Raw genomic sequence first — 17,682 nt, 5'->3', positions numbered from 1 at the left:
GGAGGAACTTCTTCCCTGTGAGGGTGACAGGGCACTGGAAGAGGCTGCCCAGAGAGGTTGTGGATTCTCCTTCTCTGGAGCTTTTCCATCCCTGTCTGGATGTGTTCCTGTGTGACCTGTGCTGGATTCTATGGTCCTGCTCTGGCAGGGGGGTTGGACTGGAAGATCTCAAATTTCCCTTCCAAGCCCTAACATCCTCTGATCCTGTGATCAAGGGAATGGGAGAGGGCAAGAAATACATTGTTATCACATGAGATTGTTTTGCCTACCCTTTTACCAAAGAGTGAGACAGAGAGATATTAACTTACCTATAAAAATTGGAGCTAATTTACATCCTCCTGCTCTGGCAGGGGGGGTGGACTCAATGATCTCCAGACATCCCTTCCAACCTCTAACATCCTCTGATCCTGAGAAATATCAGGGTGATTGCACAGCCCAGGAGGCAGGAGTGGGCCTCCCTGGTCAGCTTTGCTGAAGTCAGCAGAGCTGTGGAGGCTCAGCAGTGCTTGGCAGCCAAGCTGCTGGAGCTGCGCTTAGCACAAGCTCCGAGTCCCCAGCTCATTCCGGCAGCGCTGGCCCGAAATAGCATCCTCTGCTCTCCCTTGGCTGCAAGGATGACCTCCAGGCCAGGCTCCCAGGCAGACCTACATAACAAATCACACCTCTGCAGCTGAGTCACTGTAATTCAGAGCAGTGTCATTTTCCTCCCTCCCACTGCTATCTCTGGAGTAGCAGCTACTTAGCTGACTCTGGTTGCTGCTGACAACAAAGGGCACTGTGGTTTCCTTGAAAGCATTCTTAGCCCCAGGGAAAATTACACTTCTTCTATTTTTTTATTCTTCTGTGGGGTAAGTAGGGGGAAAAGATGACCATTTGAGGCTTTTTGTAGTGATTCCTGTTATTGAGCTAGCCTCGAGTTATTGGGATGGAAAGAGGGCAGTCTCCAGGCCTGGAGATTAATGTCCATGAGATCCGAGTTGAAATTTTCTCCTTTCACGTGCCTGTTTGGTGGGGGTAAAGTATTACCTGAGAGAGGCAGGCTGCCCTGTATTTCTGCTTGGGAAAAGAGCCACCTTCCCTTCTTCTGGGAGAGAATTATTTTTATTATAGATGTGGTGGGTTGTTATTTGCCCCCAACATCAACTTTGCCAGACCAGCTCAGCTGGAAGCAAATGCAAGCTGTATTTACAAGCGGAACTACAATCTACAATGGAATGCAATGGATGTGTACAAAGCATCCAGGGTTTACAATATTGACAGGGATTAACAATAAATAAACAGTACAAGAGCCCCCCAGAGAATAGAATAGAATAGAATAGAATAGAATAGAATAGAATAGAATAGAATAGAATAGAATAGAATAGAATAGAATAGAATAGACCAGGTTGGAAGAGACCTTCAAGATCATCGTGTCCAACCCATCAACCAATCCAACCCACCTAAACAACTAACCCATGGCACCAAGCACCCTATCAAGTCTCCTCCTGAACACCTCCAGTGATGGTGACTCCACCACCTCCCTGGGCAGCACATTCCAATGGGCAATCACTCTCTCTGTGTAGAACTTCTTCCTAACATCCAAACTAAACCTCCCCTGGCACACCTTGAGACTGTGTCCTCTTGTTCTGGTACTGGTTGCCTGGGAGAAGAGACCAACCTCTGCCTGTCCACAACCTCCCTTCACGTAGTTGTCGAGAGCAATAAGGTCACCCCTGAGCCTCCTCCTCTCCAGGCTAAGCTCCCTCAGCCTCTCCTCATAGGGCTTGTGTTTCAAGTCCCTCACCAACTTTGTTGCCCTTCTCTGGACTCGTTCCAGCAAGTCAACCTCCTTCCTAAACTGAGGGGCCCACAACTGGACACAGGACTCAAGGTGTCGCCTAACCAGTGCAGTGTCCAGGGTCAGAATGACCTCCCTGCTCCTGCTGGCCACACTCTTCCTGATGCAGGCCAGGATGCCATTGGCCCTCCTGGCTGCCTGGGCACACTGCAGGCTCATGTTCAGACAGCTGTCAATCAGCACCCCCAGGTCTGTTTGGCAGCTCTCAGCCACTCTGACCCCAGCCTGTAGCTCTGCATGGGGTTGCCGTGGCCGAAGTGCAGCACCTGGCACTTGGACTTGTTGAATGCCATCCTGTTGGTCTCTGCCCATGTGTCCAGCCTGGCAAGGTCCCTCTGCAGAGCCCTTTCACCCTCTAACAGATCAACTCCTGCTCCCAGGTTGGTGTCATCTGCAAACTTGCTGATGACTGATTCAATCCCCTCATCCAGATCATCAGTAAAGGTATTAAAGAGCCTGGGGCCCAGCACTGATCCTTGGGGCACACCACTGGTGCCTGGCTGCCAGCTGGCTGTGGCACCATTCACCACCACTCTCTGGGCTCAGCCTCCAGCCAGTTCCTAACCCAGCTCAGAGTGCTGCTGTCCAAGCCAGGGGCTGACAGCTTGGCCAGCAGTTTGCTGTGGGGGACAGTGTCAAAGGCCTTGCTGAAGTCCAGGCAGAGCACATCCACAGCCTGCCCCACATCCACCAGGCAGTCACCTGATCATAGAAGGAGATCAGGTTGGAGAGGCAGGACCTGCCCTTCCTAAATCCATGCTGGCTGGACCTGAGCCCTTGGCCATCCTTCAGGTGTGCAGTTATTGCCCCCAGGATAATCTGCTCCATCACTTTCCCTGGCACTGAGGTCAGGCTGACCGTTCTTGTGGATGGGGAGCACACTGGCCAGTTTCCTGTCATCTGGGACCTCTCCAGTGAGCCAGGACTGGAGGAAAATGATGGAGAGCAGCTTGGCCAGCTCCTCTGCCAGCTCTCTCAGCAGAAAGCAGAATGGCAGAAAGTCACACTGGCAAGAAGTGTCTACAGTACATTCAGCATCTGCTGGTGTTGCTGAGGTTCTCAGGGCAGGGGAAGGCCTTTAGCCTTACGTTTTAAATTCCAGTTGTCCTTGCAAAGTGATGTCTGTCATTGTGCAAAGACTTCAATAAGTACATACTTCAGTTTGGGTTTGTGCAGCTGAGAAGGAGCCAGCAGTGTGCCCAGGTGGCCAAGAAAGTTGTTGGCCAAGTAGTTGCTCTCTACAACTACCTGAAGGGAGGTTGTAGCCAGGAGGGGGTTGGTCTCTTCTCTCTAGCAACCAGCACCAGAACAAGAGGACACAGTCTCAAGCTGTGCCAGGAGAAGTTTAGGCTGGAGGTGAGGAGAAAGTTCTTCACTGAGAGAGTTGTTAGCCATTGGAATGTGCTGCTCAGGGAGGTGGTGGAGTCCCCATCCCTGGAGGTGTTCAAGAGGGGATTGGATGTGGCACTTGGAGCCATGGTTTAGTAGTCATGAGGTGTTGAATGACAGGTTGGACTTGATGATCCTTGAGGTCTTTTCCAATCTTGTTGATTCTATGATTCTATGAAAGCCAAAGGCATCCTGGCTGGGATCAGCAATGCTGTGTCCAGCAGCAGCAGGGAGGGGATTGTCCCCTGGCACTCAGCTCTGGGGAGGCCACACCTCGAGTGTTGTGTCCAGTTTTGGGCACCTCAAGACAAGAGAGATGTGGAGGTGCTGTCCCTAGGCCTGGAAGTGTTTCAAGGTAGTTTGGTTGTGGTGCCTGGGGCTCTGGTTTAGGGGTGAGCCTTGTAGAGTAGGTTTCTGTGTTGGACTTGGTGACCCTGAGGTCTTTTCCAACCTGAATCTTTTTGTGATTTTCTGTTCTTCCACACACTTCAGTTCATCTCTGGTGATTATCCCAAAGGGACCTGCATTTAATGACTTAGAGTCATAAAATCATAGAATCATTAAGGCTGGAAAAGACCTCTAAGTCCAACCTCTAACCTTACACCACTTGACCAGGTGCCCTGTCCACACATTTCTTGAACACCTCTAGGGATGGTGACTCCACCACCTTCCTGGGCAGCCTCTTCCAATGCCTGACCACTCTTGTAGGAAAGAAATTGTTCCTGGTGTCAAGCCTAGACCTCCCCTGGTACAACTTCAGGCCATTTCCCCTTGTCCTGTTCATTAGTTATTTGGGAGAAGTGGCCAAAAAAAGCCCCAACCAACATACCTGCTTATATTCTGTCTTGAGCAGTTAATATTCCTAGCCAGCTCCAAAAGTAAACTGATGGATAGAAAGCAGGATTCATCTCAGCTAGAAACACTGCTGATTTTCCCCCTGCCTAGTTACCACGTAGAAACCTATCCAGGCTGAAAAGGGACAGGCAGGGAATTCTTACTAGTGTTCGGTTCCTGATGGCAATTTGCACTCTTCCTGTCCACCTCCTTTCTTTGAACACCACCATCCTGGCTATTCACAAACCTCTTCTACCCCTCAGCAGTGCTGTTGGTTTCCCCTGGAGCTGTTGCAAGCCTTACGTGCAGCGGGGGCAGAGCGAGGATAAAAGACCTTTAACACTACTCAAAGCCCTGGCAAGAGCATTTGCCTCTGCTTCTGAAAGGAGCATTTACATTTCCACAGCTGCATAAGCACACAGGTGGAAGGGACCTGCCCTGCAGAGAGGTTTCCTGCAGTGTAGGTCTAAGTAAAGATCCACATAGCGCAGGTTTGTCTTCACACATGACTCTGGTGCTGGGTGAGGATGAGGGGTGCAGTTGTGAAAGATAAAAAGCTATTCCTCACTCATCTTCAAGTTCCAAAGGGACTTCCTCCACTTATCTGTGTTATAGCTGTCTGCAGTGGCTGTTTGACTTCTTAATAGGATTAGGCACTGATTCAGAGAGTGGTTTTATGTTAAAGGATCCTGGCAGTAATTGCATTTCTAATGACATTCTCAATGAGGCTACCTCTGTCCTAACTGTGCTGGAGAAGTGTCAGTGATGGGTAGATTATGACTGATTCTTGTGTTCAGGTGAGATGAATCTGGGCTCAGACACAATGGAGAAAACTGATCCTTAATGGCTTAATGTTACATTTTTTTCTCTCAATGGTTTATGGCTGGAAAGCTGCTGGCAGAAAGGGACCTGGGGGTGCTAAGGGACAAGCAGCTGAAGAGGAGCCAGCAGTGTGCCCAGCTGGCCAAGAAAGCCAAAGGCATCCTGGCTGGGATCAGCAATGCTGTGTCCAGCAGCAGCAGGGAGGGGATTGTCCCCTGGCACTCAGCTCTGGGGAGGCCACACCTCGAGTGCTGTGTCCAGGTTTGGGCACCTCAAGACAAGAGAGATGTGGAGGTGCTGGAGCCAGGGCAGAGGAGGGCAAGGAAGCTGGGAAGGGCCTGGAGAAGGAATCTGATGGAGAGCAACTGAAGGAGCTGGGGATGGTTAGTGTGAAGCAGAGGAGGCTGAGGGGAGACCTCCTGGCTCTCTACAGCTCCCTGAAAGGAGGTTGTGGAAAGCTTGGTGCTGGTCTCTTCTCACAGGTGATTAGCCATGGAAGAAGAGGAAAGAGCCTCAAGCTGCAGCAGGGCAGGTTCAGAGTGGACAGGAGGAAGATTTTTTTCCCATCCAGAGTGGTCAGGGCTTGGAATGTGCTGCCCAGGGAGGTGGTGGAGTCCCCAAGGCTGGATGTGTTTGAAGGTGGTTTGGCTGTGGTGCTTGGGGCTGTGGTTTAGGGGTGATCCTTGTAGAGTAGGGTTCTGGGTTGGACTTGGTGATGCTGAGGCTCTTTTCCAACCTGAGTGATTCTGTGATTCATCATTAAAGTCCCACTCTACTGTGGATTTTCTAACATGAATACTAAAGTATGAGGCTTCTTACTATCTGGACATTTTCTACTTTGATAGTTCTATGGGATCTGCATAGCTCCACTTCGGACAAGTCCTGAAGGGCTCTTCATTTCCCCAGCCTCACTGTTCATACCACAAATGGCACAGTGTACACTTCTTCGGATCAGTCATTAAAGTGTCAGCTTACAAACAGATCTCCTTCCATTCTCAGGGTGTAGAGTCACTTGTAACTCTTATACAACATCCTCTACTACATCCCCTCTACTCAGCACTGCTGAGACCTCACCTGGAGCACTGTGTCCAGTTTTGGAGCCTCTATTCCAGGAAGGATCTGGAGGTGCTGGAAGGTGTCCAGAGAAGTTTCAGCCACAAGGATGTGCAGAGGGCTGGAGCTCCTCTGCTCCAGGACTTATGGGACACAGCCACATGGTTTACAGAAGAAGAGGTCTCATAAGCTCTGCTGCCTGGTCTCATTGTCCCTGGGGCTGTCCCTGCAGCCCTTTGGCAGCAGTCCCTCTGCAGCCTTCTTGTAGCCCCTGCAGGTACTGGAAGGCTGCTCTGAGGTCTCCCTGGAGCCTTCTCTTTTCCAGGTTGAACAGCCCCAGCTCCCTCAGCTGAGCAGAGGTGCTCCAGCCTCCTGTCCCATAGATGCAGGAGGGGCTGCTGCAGGGAGCTGGCTGCTCAGGCCTGAGGGACAGGCAGTGTTGGTAGCTCTCTGAGTGGAAAGAGAGCTCTGAGTTACTGAGCAAAGCAGTCCTGGGTGGGACACTTGCTGAAGGTGGCTGTGAGAGGCCACAGCTTGTTCCAGGTCTGCCTTCACATTACCAGCAGCATTCCTCTTGATGTCAGCAGGGGAAGGAGCTGCTGGGCAGCACCAGAGTGTGATGCACTGGGAGGGGAATATTCCCCTCCTCTGGTGACTTCACTGCCTGCAGCTGGCCCTCAAATGTGTTTGGAAGTAGTTTCTCATCAGGATCAGCTCCTGGGAAGTAACAGATGGTGAAGTGAGGCTAAATCAGTGAGAACTTGGTGCTCACTTGGTGCTCTTTCTCTCTATAAAGACAAGCTGGGGGGTGGAGCTGCTCTGTTTGTGGGTACCTCTGCTGCATGGATGTGGCACATGGCCTTTGTCAGGAATAGAAGGGAGCAGGAGGAATTTGCCAGCCCTCTCACAAGGGCAAAGTAATGCAATTCAGATGCAAACTCCCTCAGATAGAAGCAGATAACTCCAGTACCTGAAGGGGCTCCAGGAGAGCTGGGGAGGGACTCTGGACAAGGGCTGGGAGTGCCAGGCTGAGGAACAATGGCTTGGAGCTGGGAGAGGAGAGACTGAGAGTGGAGAGGAGGAAGAGATCCTTGAGAGTGAGGCTGGGGAGACTCTGGCACAGGCTGCCCAGGGAGGCTGTGGCTGCCTCCTGCCTGGAGGTGTTGAAGGCCAGGCTGGATGAGACCTTGAGCAAGCTGACCTAGGGGAAGCTGTGCTTATGGCAGGGGGTTAGAAGTGGATTATCTTTAAGGTCCTTTCCAACCCAACCTTTCTAAGTTTTAAAGGTGTGTGAGAGGAAACAAAAATGTGGGAGACAGTTCTGCATGAGCAGCCAAGCAGGCCACAAACCCCTCCAGGCCTGTTTGGTTTCAGCTGCTTCCTCTGGAGGTGGTGGAGTCCGCATCCCTGGAGGTGTTCAAGAGGGGATTGGACGTGGATCTTGGTGCCATGGTCTGTTAGGCATGAAGTCTTGGGTGACAGGTTGGACTTGATGATCTTTGAGGTCTTTTCCAACCTTGTTGATTCTATGATTCTATGATTCTATGATTCTATAAGCTCTGCTGCCTGGTCTCAGGGCTAGAGGGAAGGAAATGTGGAGAACCACAGAACAAGGACCATGTGGATGAGCAGAGGGCTGGAGCTGCTCACCTATGGAGACAGACTGAGAGAGTTGGGGTTGTTCAGTCTGGAGAAGAGAAGGCTCTGAGGAGACCTTATTGTGGCCTTCCAGGAAGGCTACAGAAAAGCTGGGGAGGGACTTTTGAGGGTGTCAGGGAGTGATAGGACTGGGAGGAATGGAGCAAAACTAGAAGTGGGGAGATTCAGCCTGGCCGTTAGGAAGAAGTTCTTCCCCATGAGAGTGGTGAGACAGACAATGGAAGAGGTTGCCCAGGGAGGTGGTGGAAGCCTCATGCCTGGAGGTTTTTCAGGCCAGGCTGGATGTGGCTGTGAGCAAGCTGCTGTAGTGTGAGGTGTCCCTGGCCATGGCAGGGGGGTTGGAACTGGATGATCCTTGAGGTCCCTTCCAACCCTGACAATTCTGTGGTTCTGTCCTCCTGGTATTTGGTCATGGGCTTGTTGGGTGGTGAGGGCACCCCTGTGTAATGCAAAGAGTATTTTTTGTTGTCATACTCTGTATTATGTAAAAAGATTAGAGCTGCACAGAGAACTCTTTTCCTGCCAGGCTCAAAACAGCCTTCAGATGATGATTCTTGGCATCTGTGCATGTATTTAGACAGCATTGCTGCAGTGAATACTATAGGATTACCATGTTTAGGTTGTTTCCATTCTGCTTTTAGAATCTTATCTACTGAGGTATATATACATATATATATATACTTTTTCTCTACTACTTCTGCCATCCACCTTAAAACCTGTTGCTACAGTATCAGGAAAATCAAACATATTTATAGAGAGTATTCCTAAGAAGATTTACATTTCTGCAGGTCATGCAGCTGTGAATCCAGCATGGGTTGCTTTTAGCTTTGCAGATAACACAGGTGGAAAAAAGCCCTGAGAAGCTTCTTGGACAGAGGTGAAGTAAGCTGTTAGTGCAGTGATACCCAGACAGCTATTTTTACCCTCTCTCTGGAAAGAAAAGAAAACCAGGTGTGGCACTGGTTGGAAGCAGTACTCAGGTTGGTCATCACACATCTACTTGAATGTGTCCAGAGAAGGGCAACAAGGCTGGGGAGAGGTCCCAAGCACAGCCCTGTGAGGAGAGGCTGAGGGAGCTGGGGTTGTTTAGCCCGGAGAAGAGGAGGCTCAGGGGAGACCTCATTGCTCTCTACAACTACCTGAAAGGTGGCTGTAGCTAGGAGGGAGTTGGTCTTCTCCCTCAAGCAACCAGCACCAGAACAAGGGGACACAGTCTCAAGCTGTGCCAGGAGAAGTTTAGGCTGGAGGTGAGGAGAAAGTTCTTCACCGAGAGAGTCATTCACCATTGGAGTGTGCTGCCCAGGGAGGTGGTGGAGTCACCATCCCTGGAGGTGTTCAAGAGGGGATTGGATGTGGCACTTGGTGCCATGGTCTAGTCATGAGGTCTGTGGTGACAGGTTGGACTTGATGACCTTTGAGGTCTCTTCCAACCTTGGTGATACTGTGATTCTGTGAGGTTGTAGCCAGGTGGGGGTTGATCTCTTCTCCCAGACAGCCAGTGACAGAACAAGAGGACACAGTCTCAAGCTGTGCCAGGGGAAGTTTATGCTTGAGGTGAGGAGAAAGTTCTTCCCAGAAAGAGTAATTGGCCATTGGAATGTGCTGCCCAGGGAGGTGGTGGAGTCACCATCCCTGGAGGTGTTCAAAAAGGCTTGGATGTGGCACTTGGAGCCATGGTTTGGTTGTCAGGAGGTGTTAGGTATTAGGGAATAGGTTGGACTTGATGATCTCTGAGGTCCTTTGCAACCTGATTGATTCTGTGATTCTGCTCTGTGAATAAGAACAGATTGTGTGTGCTCCTTTGAAATGTGGCCATTGATCTGGTGGCTCATTATAATGCACCATTCGAAGGCACTGCTAAAGCAAGGGAGCTGCAGCGCTTGGAATAAATAACGATCTCCCTTCCAATCCACTGAGGGCAGTAAAAGTTTGTGTCCAGCTTTAAAAGCATTTGGAGATGGATAAGATGCTTCATCTTGAATTGGAGACACTTCAGTTGGAATGCAGAAGAGCTGGGATGGTTTCCCAGTCTGCCCTCACTTCTGTGGGTCTCTGGCTAAGCTGATTATATTTTATGGCCTTCAGATTTCCTGTCTGAAAAATAAGGGCCATCATATTTCTTTTCTTTGTCTCATAGTTCCAGCCTTGAAGCTTGCTGGAGCAAAGGAGACATCCCTGTGGGGGTTGGTTGTGGTATTTTTCTCTCACCTTTGGCAACTCACATCGAATTGTAGAGAATCATTGTGTACATTGTGAGGAACCTAAGGCCAACTCATCCCACCTCCTGCTCAGAGGAGGGGCAGTGTTCAGCTTCTGCCCTCTAGGCCATTTTCCTCTTGTGAATAGTAACAAGAGAATCCAAATTTTGACATGGTCACCAGTGAAAAGCAGTCCTAAAAAAGAAACTCTTGATGACTCATTGAGATCATTTTGCTGTTCTTTGTCTTTCAGGGAATGATGTACCTGGAAGAGAGGAGGCTTGTCCACCGAGACCTGGCAGCCCGTAATGTCTTGGTGAAATCACCAAACCACGTGAAGATCACTGACTTTGGCTTGGCCAGGCTTTTGGAAGGGGATGAGAAAGAGTATAATGCTGATGGAGGGAAGGTGAGTCCTGAGCAGAGAATCATAGGATCATAGAATCACAGAGTGGGCTGGGTTGGTAGGGACCCCCAAAGGGCAGCCAGTCCGAGCCCCTCTGCACTCAGCAGGGACATCCCCAACTAGATCAGGTTGCCCAGAGCCCTCTCCAGACTCACCTTGAATATCCCCAGGGATGGGGCCTCAATCACTTCCCTGGGCAACCTCTTCCAGTGTTCCACCACCCTCATGGTGCAGAACTTCTTCCTCACATCCAATCTCAATCTGCTCTGCTCTACTTTGAAGCCATTGTCCCTGGTCCTGTCCCTGCAGGCCTTTGCAAACAGTCTCTCTGCAGCCTTCTTGTAGCCCCCTTCAGGTCCTGGCAGGTTGCTCTTAGGTCTGCCTGGAGCCTTCTCTTCTGCAGGCAGAACCCCCCCCAGCTCCCTCAGCCTGTCCTCAGAGCAGAGCTGCTCCAGTCCCTTCACCAGCCTCATTGCCCCTCTCTGAACATGCTCCAGAACCTCAATGTCCCTCTTGTAGTGAGGGACTCAGGGCTGAACATCTGGGGATGTTAGAAATTAGGTGAGGCTAAAAATTCATATGGGGTAATGTCTGGCTTTAAAATTATCCCTGAGATAGCTTTTGAGAGGCCTGGCATTCAGCATGGGATGGGAGGCTTGGATGCAAGAAACAGCACAGGGCCACTGACAGTCTTTCTTACAGAGTTAACAGGCCACAGGGGTTCACTGCCCTGGGGAATAACTTCAGGAGGTTTGTCACAGTGTGATATACATTTATTTTCAGAGAACAATCCTCACTGTCAGTACAGGCTGGGGGAGGAGGGGATAGAAAGCAGCCCTGAGGAAAAGACCTTGGGGGTGCTGGTGGATGAGAAGCTGGACAGGAGCAGGCAGGGTGAGCTTGCAGCACAGAAGGCCAAGGGCAGCCTGGGCTGCATCCAAAGCAGTGTGGCCAGAGATAGAGAGAGGATCCTGCCCCTCTGCTCTGCAGTGGGGAGACCTCAGCTGCAGTGCTGTGTCCAGCTCTTGAGCCCTCAATACAGGAAGGACATGGACCTGATGGAGCAGGTCCAGATGAGAGAAAGAAAAATGATCAGGGGGTTGGAGCATCTGGGCTATGAGGAGGGGCTGAGGGAGCTGGGGGTGTTCAGGCTGCACAAGAGGAGGCTGAGGGGAGACCTCATTGCTCTCTACAGTTCCCTGAAGGGAGGTTGGAGCAAGGAGGGGACAGCCTCTGCTCCTTGGTGGCAAGGGACAGGAGCAGAGGCAATGGTTCCAAGCTGCAGCAGGGGAGGCTCAGGCTGGATGCTAGGAAATACTTCTTGCTCTCAGACACTGGTAAGGTCTGCCCAGCAGCCTGTGGAGCTGGTGCTTAGGGACATGGTTTGGTGTTGACCCTGCAGTGCTGAGTGGAAGGTTGGACTGGATGAACTTGGAGTTCTCTTCCTACTGGATGTTTTCTGTGATTTTGTAATGCATTATGAAATTCAGAAGGCTGTAGGTAAAGACTCTAAGTGCATGTCACTGCCAGCTGCTCCCTAAGCATCTTTCAATTCTACATTTCAACCTGTCACAAAATCCTAAGGGATTCTGCCTCTCTTGTCCTTCCTTTCCCTGAATGTTCAGTTTGTTTTCTGCCTACTTGCTAGCTGTGTTTTTCTGTGCTCACTTCTGCCCTTGTCTGCTATCAACAGCTGTTGCCAGTGTGTGCTTTGCTCCTGGATGAGCTGCTGCCATTCTCATGGGGCTGCTGCACTTGGCAGCTGCTCCAAGGGTTACAGCAGCATCTCAGTCAATGAGGTGAAGAGCTTGAAAGGAGTCGCCAGTGCTTTACCCTTTCCCCAGTAAAGAGACCTCCTGGCTGGGAAGGTGGAGTTTTGGCAGTTTTCCCTGGTCCTTCAGTTGTCTAATCTCCACTTCAGTAGCCACTCTGCCTCTTCCCTTCATCAGCCAGTGAATGACAGGAAATGAGCTGCTCCTTGTGAACTAGCTGTTCCCTGGCAGCTGTTGTAAGCTCATCAAGCCAACCACACTGGTGGGAATTCTGGACCAGGATTTGCATGTCAGATGCATCACATTCCAGAGAAGCATCCTGTGAAATCCAGAAGACATTTGCAATTCAAAGTTGTATGGACAGCCTCCTAAGGCAGAGCAAGACTAGGTAAAAGGAAAATGTTTTTCACCGTCAGGACAGTTGAACAGTGATCAGGTTGCTTAGGGTGGAGCAATTTTCATCCTTGGAGATTTTCAAGTCCAAACTAGTATTATAGCATTGTCAGGGTTGGAAGGGACCTCGAGAATCATCCAATTCCAACCCCCCTGCTGTGGCCTGGGACACCTCACACTACAGCAGCTTGCTCACAGCCACATCCAGCCTGGCCTGAAAAACCTCCAGGGATGAGGCTACCACCACCTCCCTGGGCAACCTCTGCCAGTCTCTCACCACCCTCATGGGGAAGAATTTCCAATTTGAATCTACCCACTTCTAGTTTTGCTCCACTCCCCCCAGTCCTATCCCTCCCTGACACCCTCAAAAGTCCCTCCCCAGCTTTCCTGTAGCCCCCTTCAGATACTGGAAGGCCACAAGAAGGTCTCCTCACAGCCTTCTCTTCTCCACACTGAACAACCCCAACTCCCTCAGTCTGTCTCCACAGCAGAGCAGCTCCAGCCCTCTGCTCATCCTCATGGCCCTTCTCTGGACACCTTCCAGCCCCTCCAGAGCCTTCCTGGAAGAGAGGCTCCAGAACTGGACACAGAGCTCCAGCTGTGGTCTCAGCAGAGTGGAGCAGAGGGGGAGAATCCCCTCCCTGGCCCTGCTGGCCACACTTCTCTTGCTGCAGCCCAGGCTCTGCTTGGCTCTCTGGGCTGCAAGTGCTCACTGCTGGCTCCTGTTGAGCTTCTCCTCCCCCAGCACCCCCAAGGCCTTTTCTTGAGGGCTGCTCTCAAGCCAGTCCCTGCCCAGACTATATCAGTGCCTGGGATTGTCCTCAGCTAGCTGCAGGACCTTGCACTTGGTCTTGTTGAACCTCATGAGGTTGTCAAGGGCCCAGCTCTGCAGCCTGTCCAGGTTCCTCTGGATGGATCCCTTCCCTCCAGCTGTCATCCACACCACACAGCTTGGTGCTGAGGGCACCTCAGTGCCACTCTCCATGTCACCAGCAAAGATGTTAAACCAGATAAACTTGATCTGATCTCATAGCTGAACCTGCTTTGAACCTGGGGTTGGACAAGATACTCTTGAGGTCCCTTCCACCCTGAGTTGTCCCATGATGAGCAGTGCAGCTTTTCTGCTTCAGCAGTTCCTCCAAGTTTGGAGCTACCCTATTGTACTTAATGGGAAGGAAGGCAAGAGAGTTGTTCAGAATGTAGTGGAGGAGGGTGAAGTGTCCTCACAAGTGCTAAGCCAGCTTTTATTAAAGAGTGCTATTTTTGCCACAGCTGTATAGGTTATGCTCATTACTCAACTGCATGGAAGGTATTTTCATGAGGATTTGAATGAAGACACATCCTCTGCTTTTCCACCCACCAGCTGTTCAGATTTTGCATGCAGCTCCCTCTCTCCCCTCTCCCTCTCATTCCCTCTATGGAATGGTGTCATTCCATAGCTCCCTACTGGAGGCAACCTGTACAAGTTCATGCCAGGTGAAAATCTGATGTTAGTGTATGTCCATGAGAGATCAATGGACTGCAGGACTGTGCCTCACAGGCCCAGCTCAGGAAGAGGAATCACTGTGGACCTGATTTTAACACAAACTCAAGAGGGGGAACCTAGTGCCCAACATGGGGCTGTGTGTGCCCACACAAACCTGGTGGACAACAAGTTCTGCATGGGACAGCAATTTGCCCTGGTGGCCAAGAAGGCCAATGGGATCCTGGGGTGCATTCAGAGGAGTGTGTCCAGTGTATCCAGGGAGGTTCTCCTGCTCCTCTACTCTGCCCTGCTAAGACCTCACCTGGAATATTGCATCCAGTTCTGGGCTCCCCACTTCAAGAGGGACAGGGATCTGCTAGAGAGAGTCCAAGGGAGGGCTGCAATGATGCTGAAGGGACTGGAGAACTACCTGGTGAGGAGAGGCTGAGAGCCCTGGGGCTGTTTAGTGTGGAGAGGAGAAGACTGAAAAGGGATTTAATAAATGTCTATAAATATCTGAGGGCTGGAGGGCAAGAGGAAGGGGACAGGATCTGCTCAGTTGCACCCTGGGATAGGACAATGGGCACTGGATATAAACTGCAGCACAGGAGGCTCTACCTCAACATGAGGAAGAACATTTTCACTGTGAGGGTGTTAGGTAGTGATAGGACTGGGGCGGGGGGATGTAGGAAAGCTAGAAATGGGTTGGTTTAGATTGGCTGTTAGGAAGAAGTTGTTCCCCATGAGGGTGGTGAGAGACTGGCAGAGGTTGCCCAGGGAGGTGGTAGAAGCCTCATCCCTGGAGGTTTTTGCAGCCAGGCTGGATGTGGCTGTGAGCAAGCTGCTGTAGTGTGAGGTGTCCCTGGCCATGGCAGGGGGGTTGGAACTGAATGATCCTTGAGGTCCCTTCCAACCCTGACAATTGTGTGATTCCATGATTCCGTAATTCTCAGGTCACTTTTCTCTTGTCTTTCCCTAGATGCCCATTAAGTGGATGGCTCTGGAGTGCATACACTACAGGAAATTCACCCACCAGAGTGACGTCTGGAGCTATGGTAATCCTGCACACCTAAACCTGTGTCTCTTTATCCTTATCACAGCATGGAAGGGGTTGGGAGGGACCTCTGGAGACCAACCCCCCTGCCCAAGCAGGGTAACCTTACCATCTCAAAGCGGGTTGGGTTGGCAGACAGCCCCAAAGGTCACCGAGTCCGCTCACCCTGCAGCAGGCAGGGGCATCTTTTGATGGCACTTTGGCATCTTGGCATTACAGGAAGCCACAGATTGTAAAAGCAAGGTGCCAGCCAGCCACTGCCACCATCAAACTGCAGCCAGGAGCCACACTTTGGGTTGATGTGTCAAAGAGGTCCTGTTTTCTTAGGGGATTTCATCCCACAGGGATTTGCTCTTCCTTCTTTTTTATCCCCCTTTTTTTTCCTTTTATTTTACCTTTCTTTTCCTTTATTTTTCCTATCTTTGTCTATTTGACCCTTTTTTCCCCTGTTTTTTCCTTTTTTTCCATTCTTCTTTAAGATTATTGTTTAATTTGCCTTTTTTTCCTGTTCCCCCTTTTTCCTTTTTTTTTCCTTTTCCCCCCTTTTCCCATTTTTTCCTTATTTAAAAACCTTTCCCCAACTTATCCTCTTTTCCCCCATTTTTTCCTTTTTTCCTTTTTTCTTTATTTTCTTTATTTTTTTCCTTTCCCCCCTTTTTTTTTCCCTTTCCCCCCCATTTCTTATTTTTTCCATTTCCCCCTTTTTTTTCTTATTTTCTTTATTTTTCCTTTTTTCCCCCTTTTCCCCTTTTTCTTTTTTTTCCCCCCCATTTTTGGCCTTTATTTGATATTTTCTTTATTTTTCCTTTTCCCCTCTTTTCCCCTTTTTCTTTTTTTCCCATTCGTGACCGTTTGAGGCGGTGCCTTTAGCAAAGGGACACCATGGCCGAATGTTTTATAAACGAGACAGGTCTAAACTAACTTCCTTGGTGGAAAAGCAGAGCACTGCCTTCAGTTTTGATTCCCAGTGGGACTTGTCTCAGCTCAGTCTTTCACTTTCTCCTCCCGCAGCTCACAGCTGCTGGGCTTTCGGCCAGACTGACCTTGGAGCAGATAAGGCCTCTTCTAACACATAACTGCTTTTAATTAACATTTGCTCTTTTTTCTCTCTTTCTAACCCTCTTTGGGGAGAAAGGGGAGAGAAGGGGGTACAGGGGGAAACCCTTCCTCCTGGCGGAGGAGGGGAATCTCATTCCTGTGTTACTTTGCTGTATGTTTCTGTATATATATTGTAAACACTCTAAATTCTGTACATATATATACACCCTGCAGCCCCTTTTTTCCTTCCTTCATTCTTTCTTTCCCTTCACTTCACAGGGGGGTGGAGAAGGCCTGGCCTTCCCCTCGACCCTCGACACCATTTTTTGCCTTTTTTCATATTTTCTTTATTTTTCCTTTTCCCCCTTTTCCCATTTCTCTTTTTTTTTTTTCCCCATTTTTTGCCCTTTTTCATATTTTCTTTTTTCCCCTTTATTTCCCCTTTTCCCCTTTTTATTTTTCCCCCATTTTTTGCCTTTTTAAATATTTTCTTTATTTCTCCTTGTTTCCCCTTTTCCCCTTTTTCTTTTTTCCCCATTTTTGCCTTTTTTCATATTTTCTTTTTTCCCTTTTTTCCCTTTTCCCCTTTTTCTTTTTTCCCCATTTTTGCCTTTTTTCATATTTTCTTTTTTCCCTTTTTTCTCTTTTCCCCTTTTTCTTTTTTCCCCATTTTTGCCTTTTTTCATATTTTCTTTTTTCCCTTTTTTCCCTTTTCCCCTTTTTCTTTTTTTCCCATTTTTTGCCTTTTTTCATAATTTCTTTATTTTTCTTTTTTTCCCTTTTCCATTCTCTTTTTTTCCCATTTTTTGCCTTTTTTTTCATATTTTCTTTATTTTTCTTTTTCCCCCTTTTCCCCTTTTTCTTTTTCCCCCATTTTTTTCCTTTTTTAATATTTTTTAATTTTTTCTATTTTCCCCCTTTTCCAATTTTTCTTTTTTTCTCCATTTTTTGCCTTCTTTCATATTTTCTTTATTTTTCCTTGTTTCCCCCTTTTCCCGTTTTTCTTTTTTTCCCCATTTTTTGCCTTCTTTCATATTTTCTTTATTTTTCCTTTTTTTAACCTTTTCCCCCTTTTCCCATTTTTTTCCCATTGTTTGCCTTTTTCCATATTTTCTTTATTTTTTCTTTTTCCCCTTTTCCCATTTTTCTTTTATTCCTCATTTTTTGCCTTTTTTCATATTTTCTTTTTTTCCCTTTTTTCCCTTTTCCCTTTTCTTTTTTCCCCATTTTTTGCCTTTTTTCATATTTTAGTTTTCCTTTTTCCCCTTTTCCCCTTTTTCTTTTTTCCCCATTTTTTGCATTTTTTAATATTTTCTTTATTTTTTCTTTTTCCCCTTTTCCCATTTTTCTTTTTTTTTTCCCCATTTTTTTTTGGTCTTCTTTCATATTTTCTTTATTTTTCCTTCCCCCCCCCCCCCCCTTTTCCCCCTTTTCCCCCCAGGTTTTCCTTTTTCATTTTCCCCCTTTTCCCATATTTTCTGTACCTTTTCCTTCCCCCCCCCTTTTTCCACTTTTCCCCTTTTTAAAAATCTTTTCTCCTTCTTTTCCCTTTTTCCTTTTATTTTCCTTTTTTCGCCCTTTCTTCCTATTTTTTCTCCTTAAATTTTTCCCTCCCCCCACCTTTTTCTCTTTTTTTTCCCTTTTCTTTTTTCTTTTTTTCCCCTTTTCCCCCTTTTCCCCCCCTTTCTTTCCCTTTCTTTCCCTCTCTTTCCCTTTCTTTCCCTCTCTTTCCCTTTCTTTCCCTCCCCCTTTTTTTCCCTTC

General features: G+C 48.8%; 1 protein-coding gene across 4 annotated transcripts in view; it reads left to right on the top strand.

Moving 5' to 3' along the window:
- The window catches only part of ERBB4 (erb-b2 receptor tyrosine kinase 4), a 979,801-nt gene that overhangs the window by 920,000 nt on the left and 42,119 nt on the right, over window positions 1-17,682 (top strand). For all 4 annotated transcript variants that reach the window (XM_068160757.1, XM_068160755.1, XM_068160756.1 and 1 more), the window contains exons 21-22: window positions 10,046-10,201; window positions 14,808-14,883. In XM_068160757.1, coding sequence (XP_068016858.1) covers window positions 10,046-10,201; window positions 14,808-14,883 — 232 coding nt within the window. The remainder of the gene's footprint in view (window positions 1-10,045; window positions 10,202-14,807; window positions 14,884-17,682) is intronic.

This window comes from Melanerpes formicivorus, unplaced genomic scaffold, assembly GCF_026170545.1.
Source record: "Melanerpes formicivorus ecotype bairdi unplaced genomic scaffold, bMelFor1.0.p_v2 SCAF_52, whole genome shotgun sequence".
Taxonomy (NCBI): domain Eukaryota; kingdom Metazoa; phylum Chordata; class Aves; order Piciformes; family Picidae; genus Melanerpes; species Melanerpes formicivorus.
Note: the sequence above shows the minus strand (reverse complement) of the source record. Positions and strands in the feature narration are given on the sequence as shown.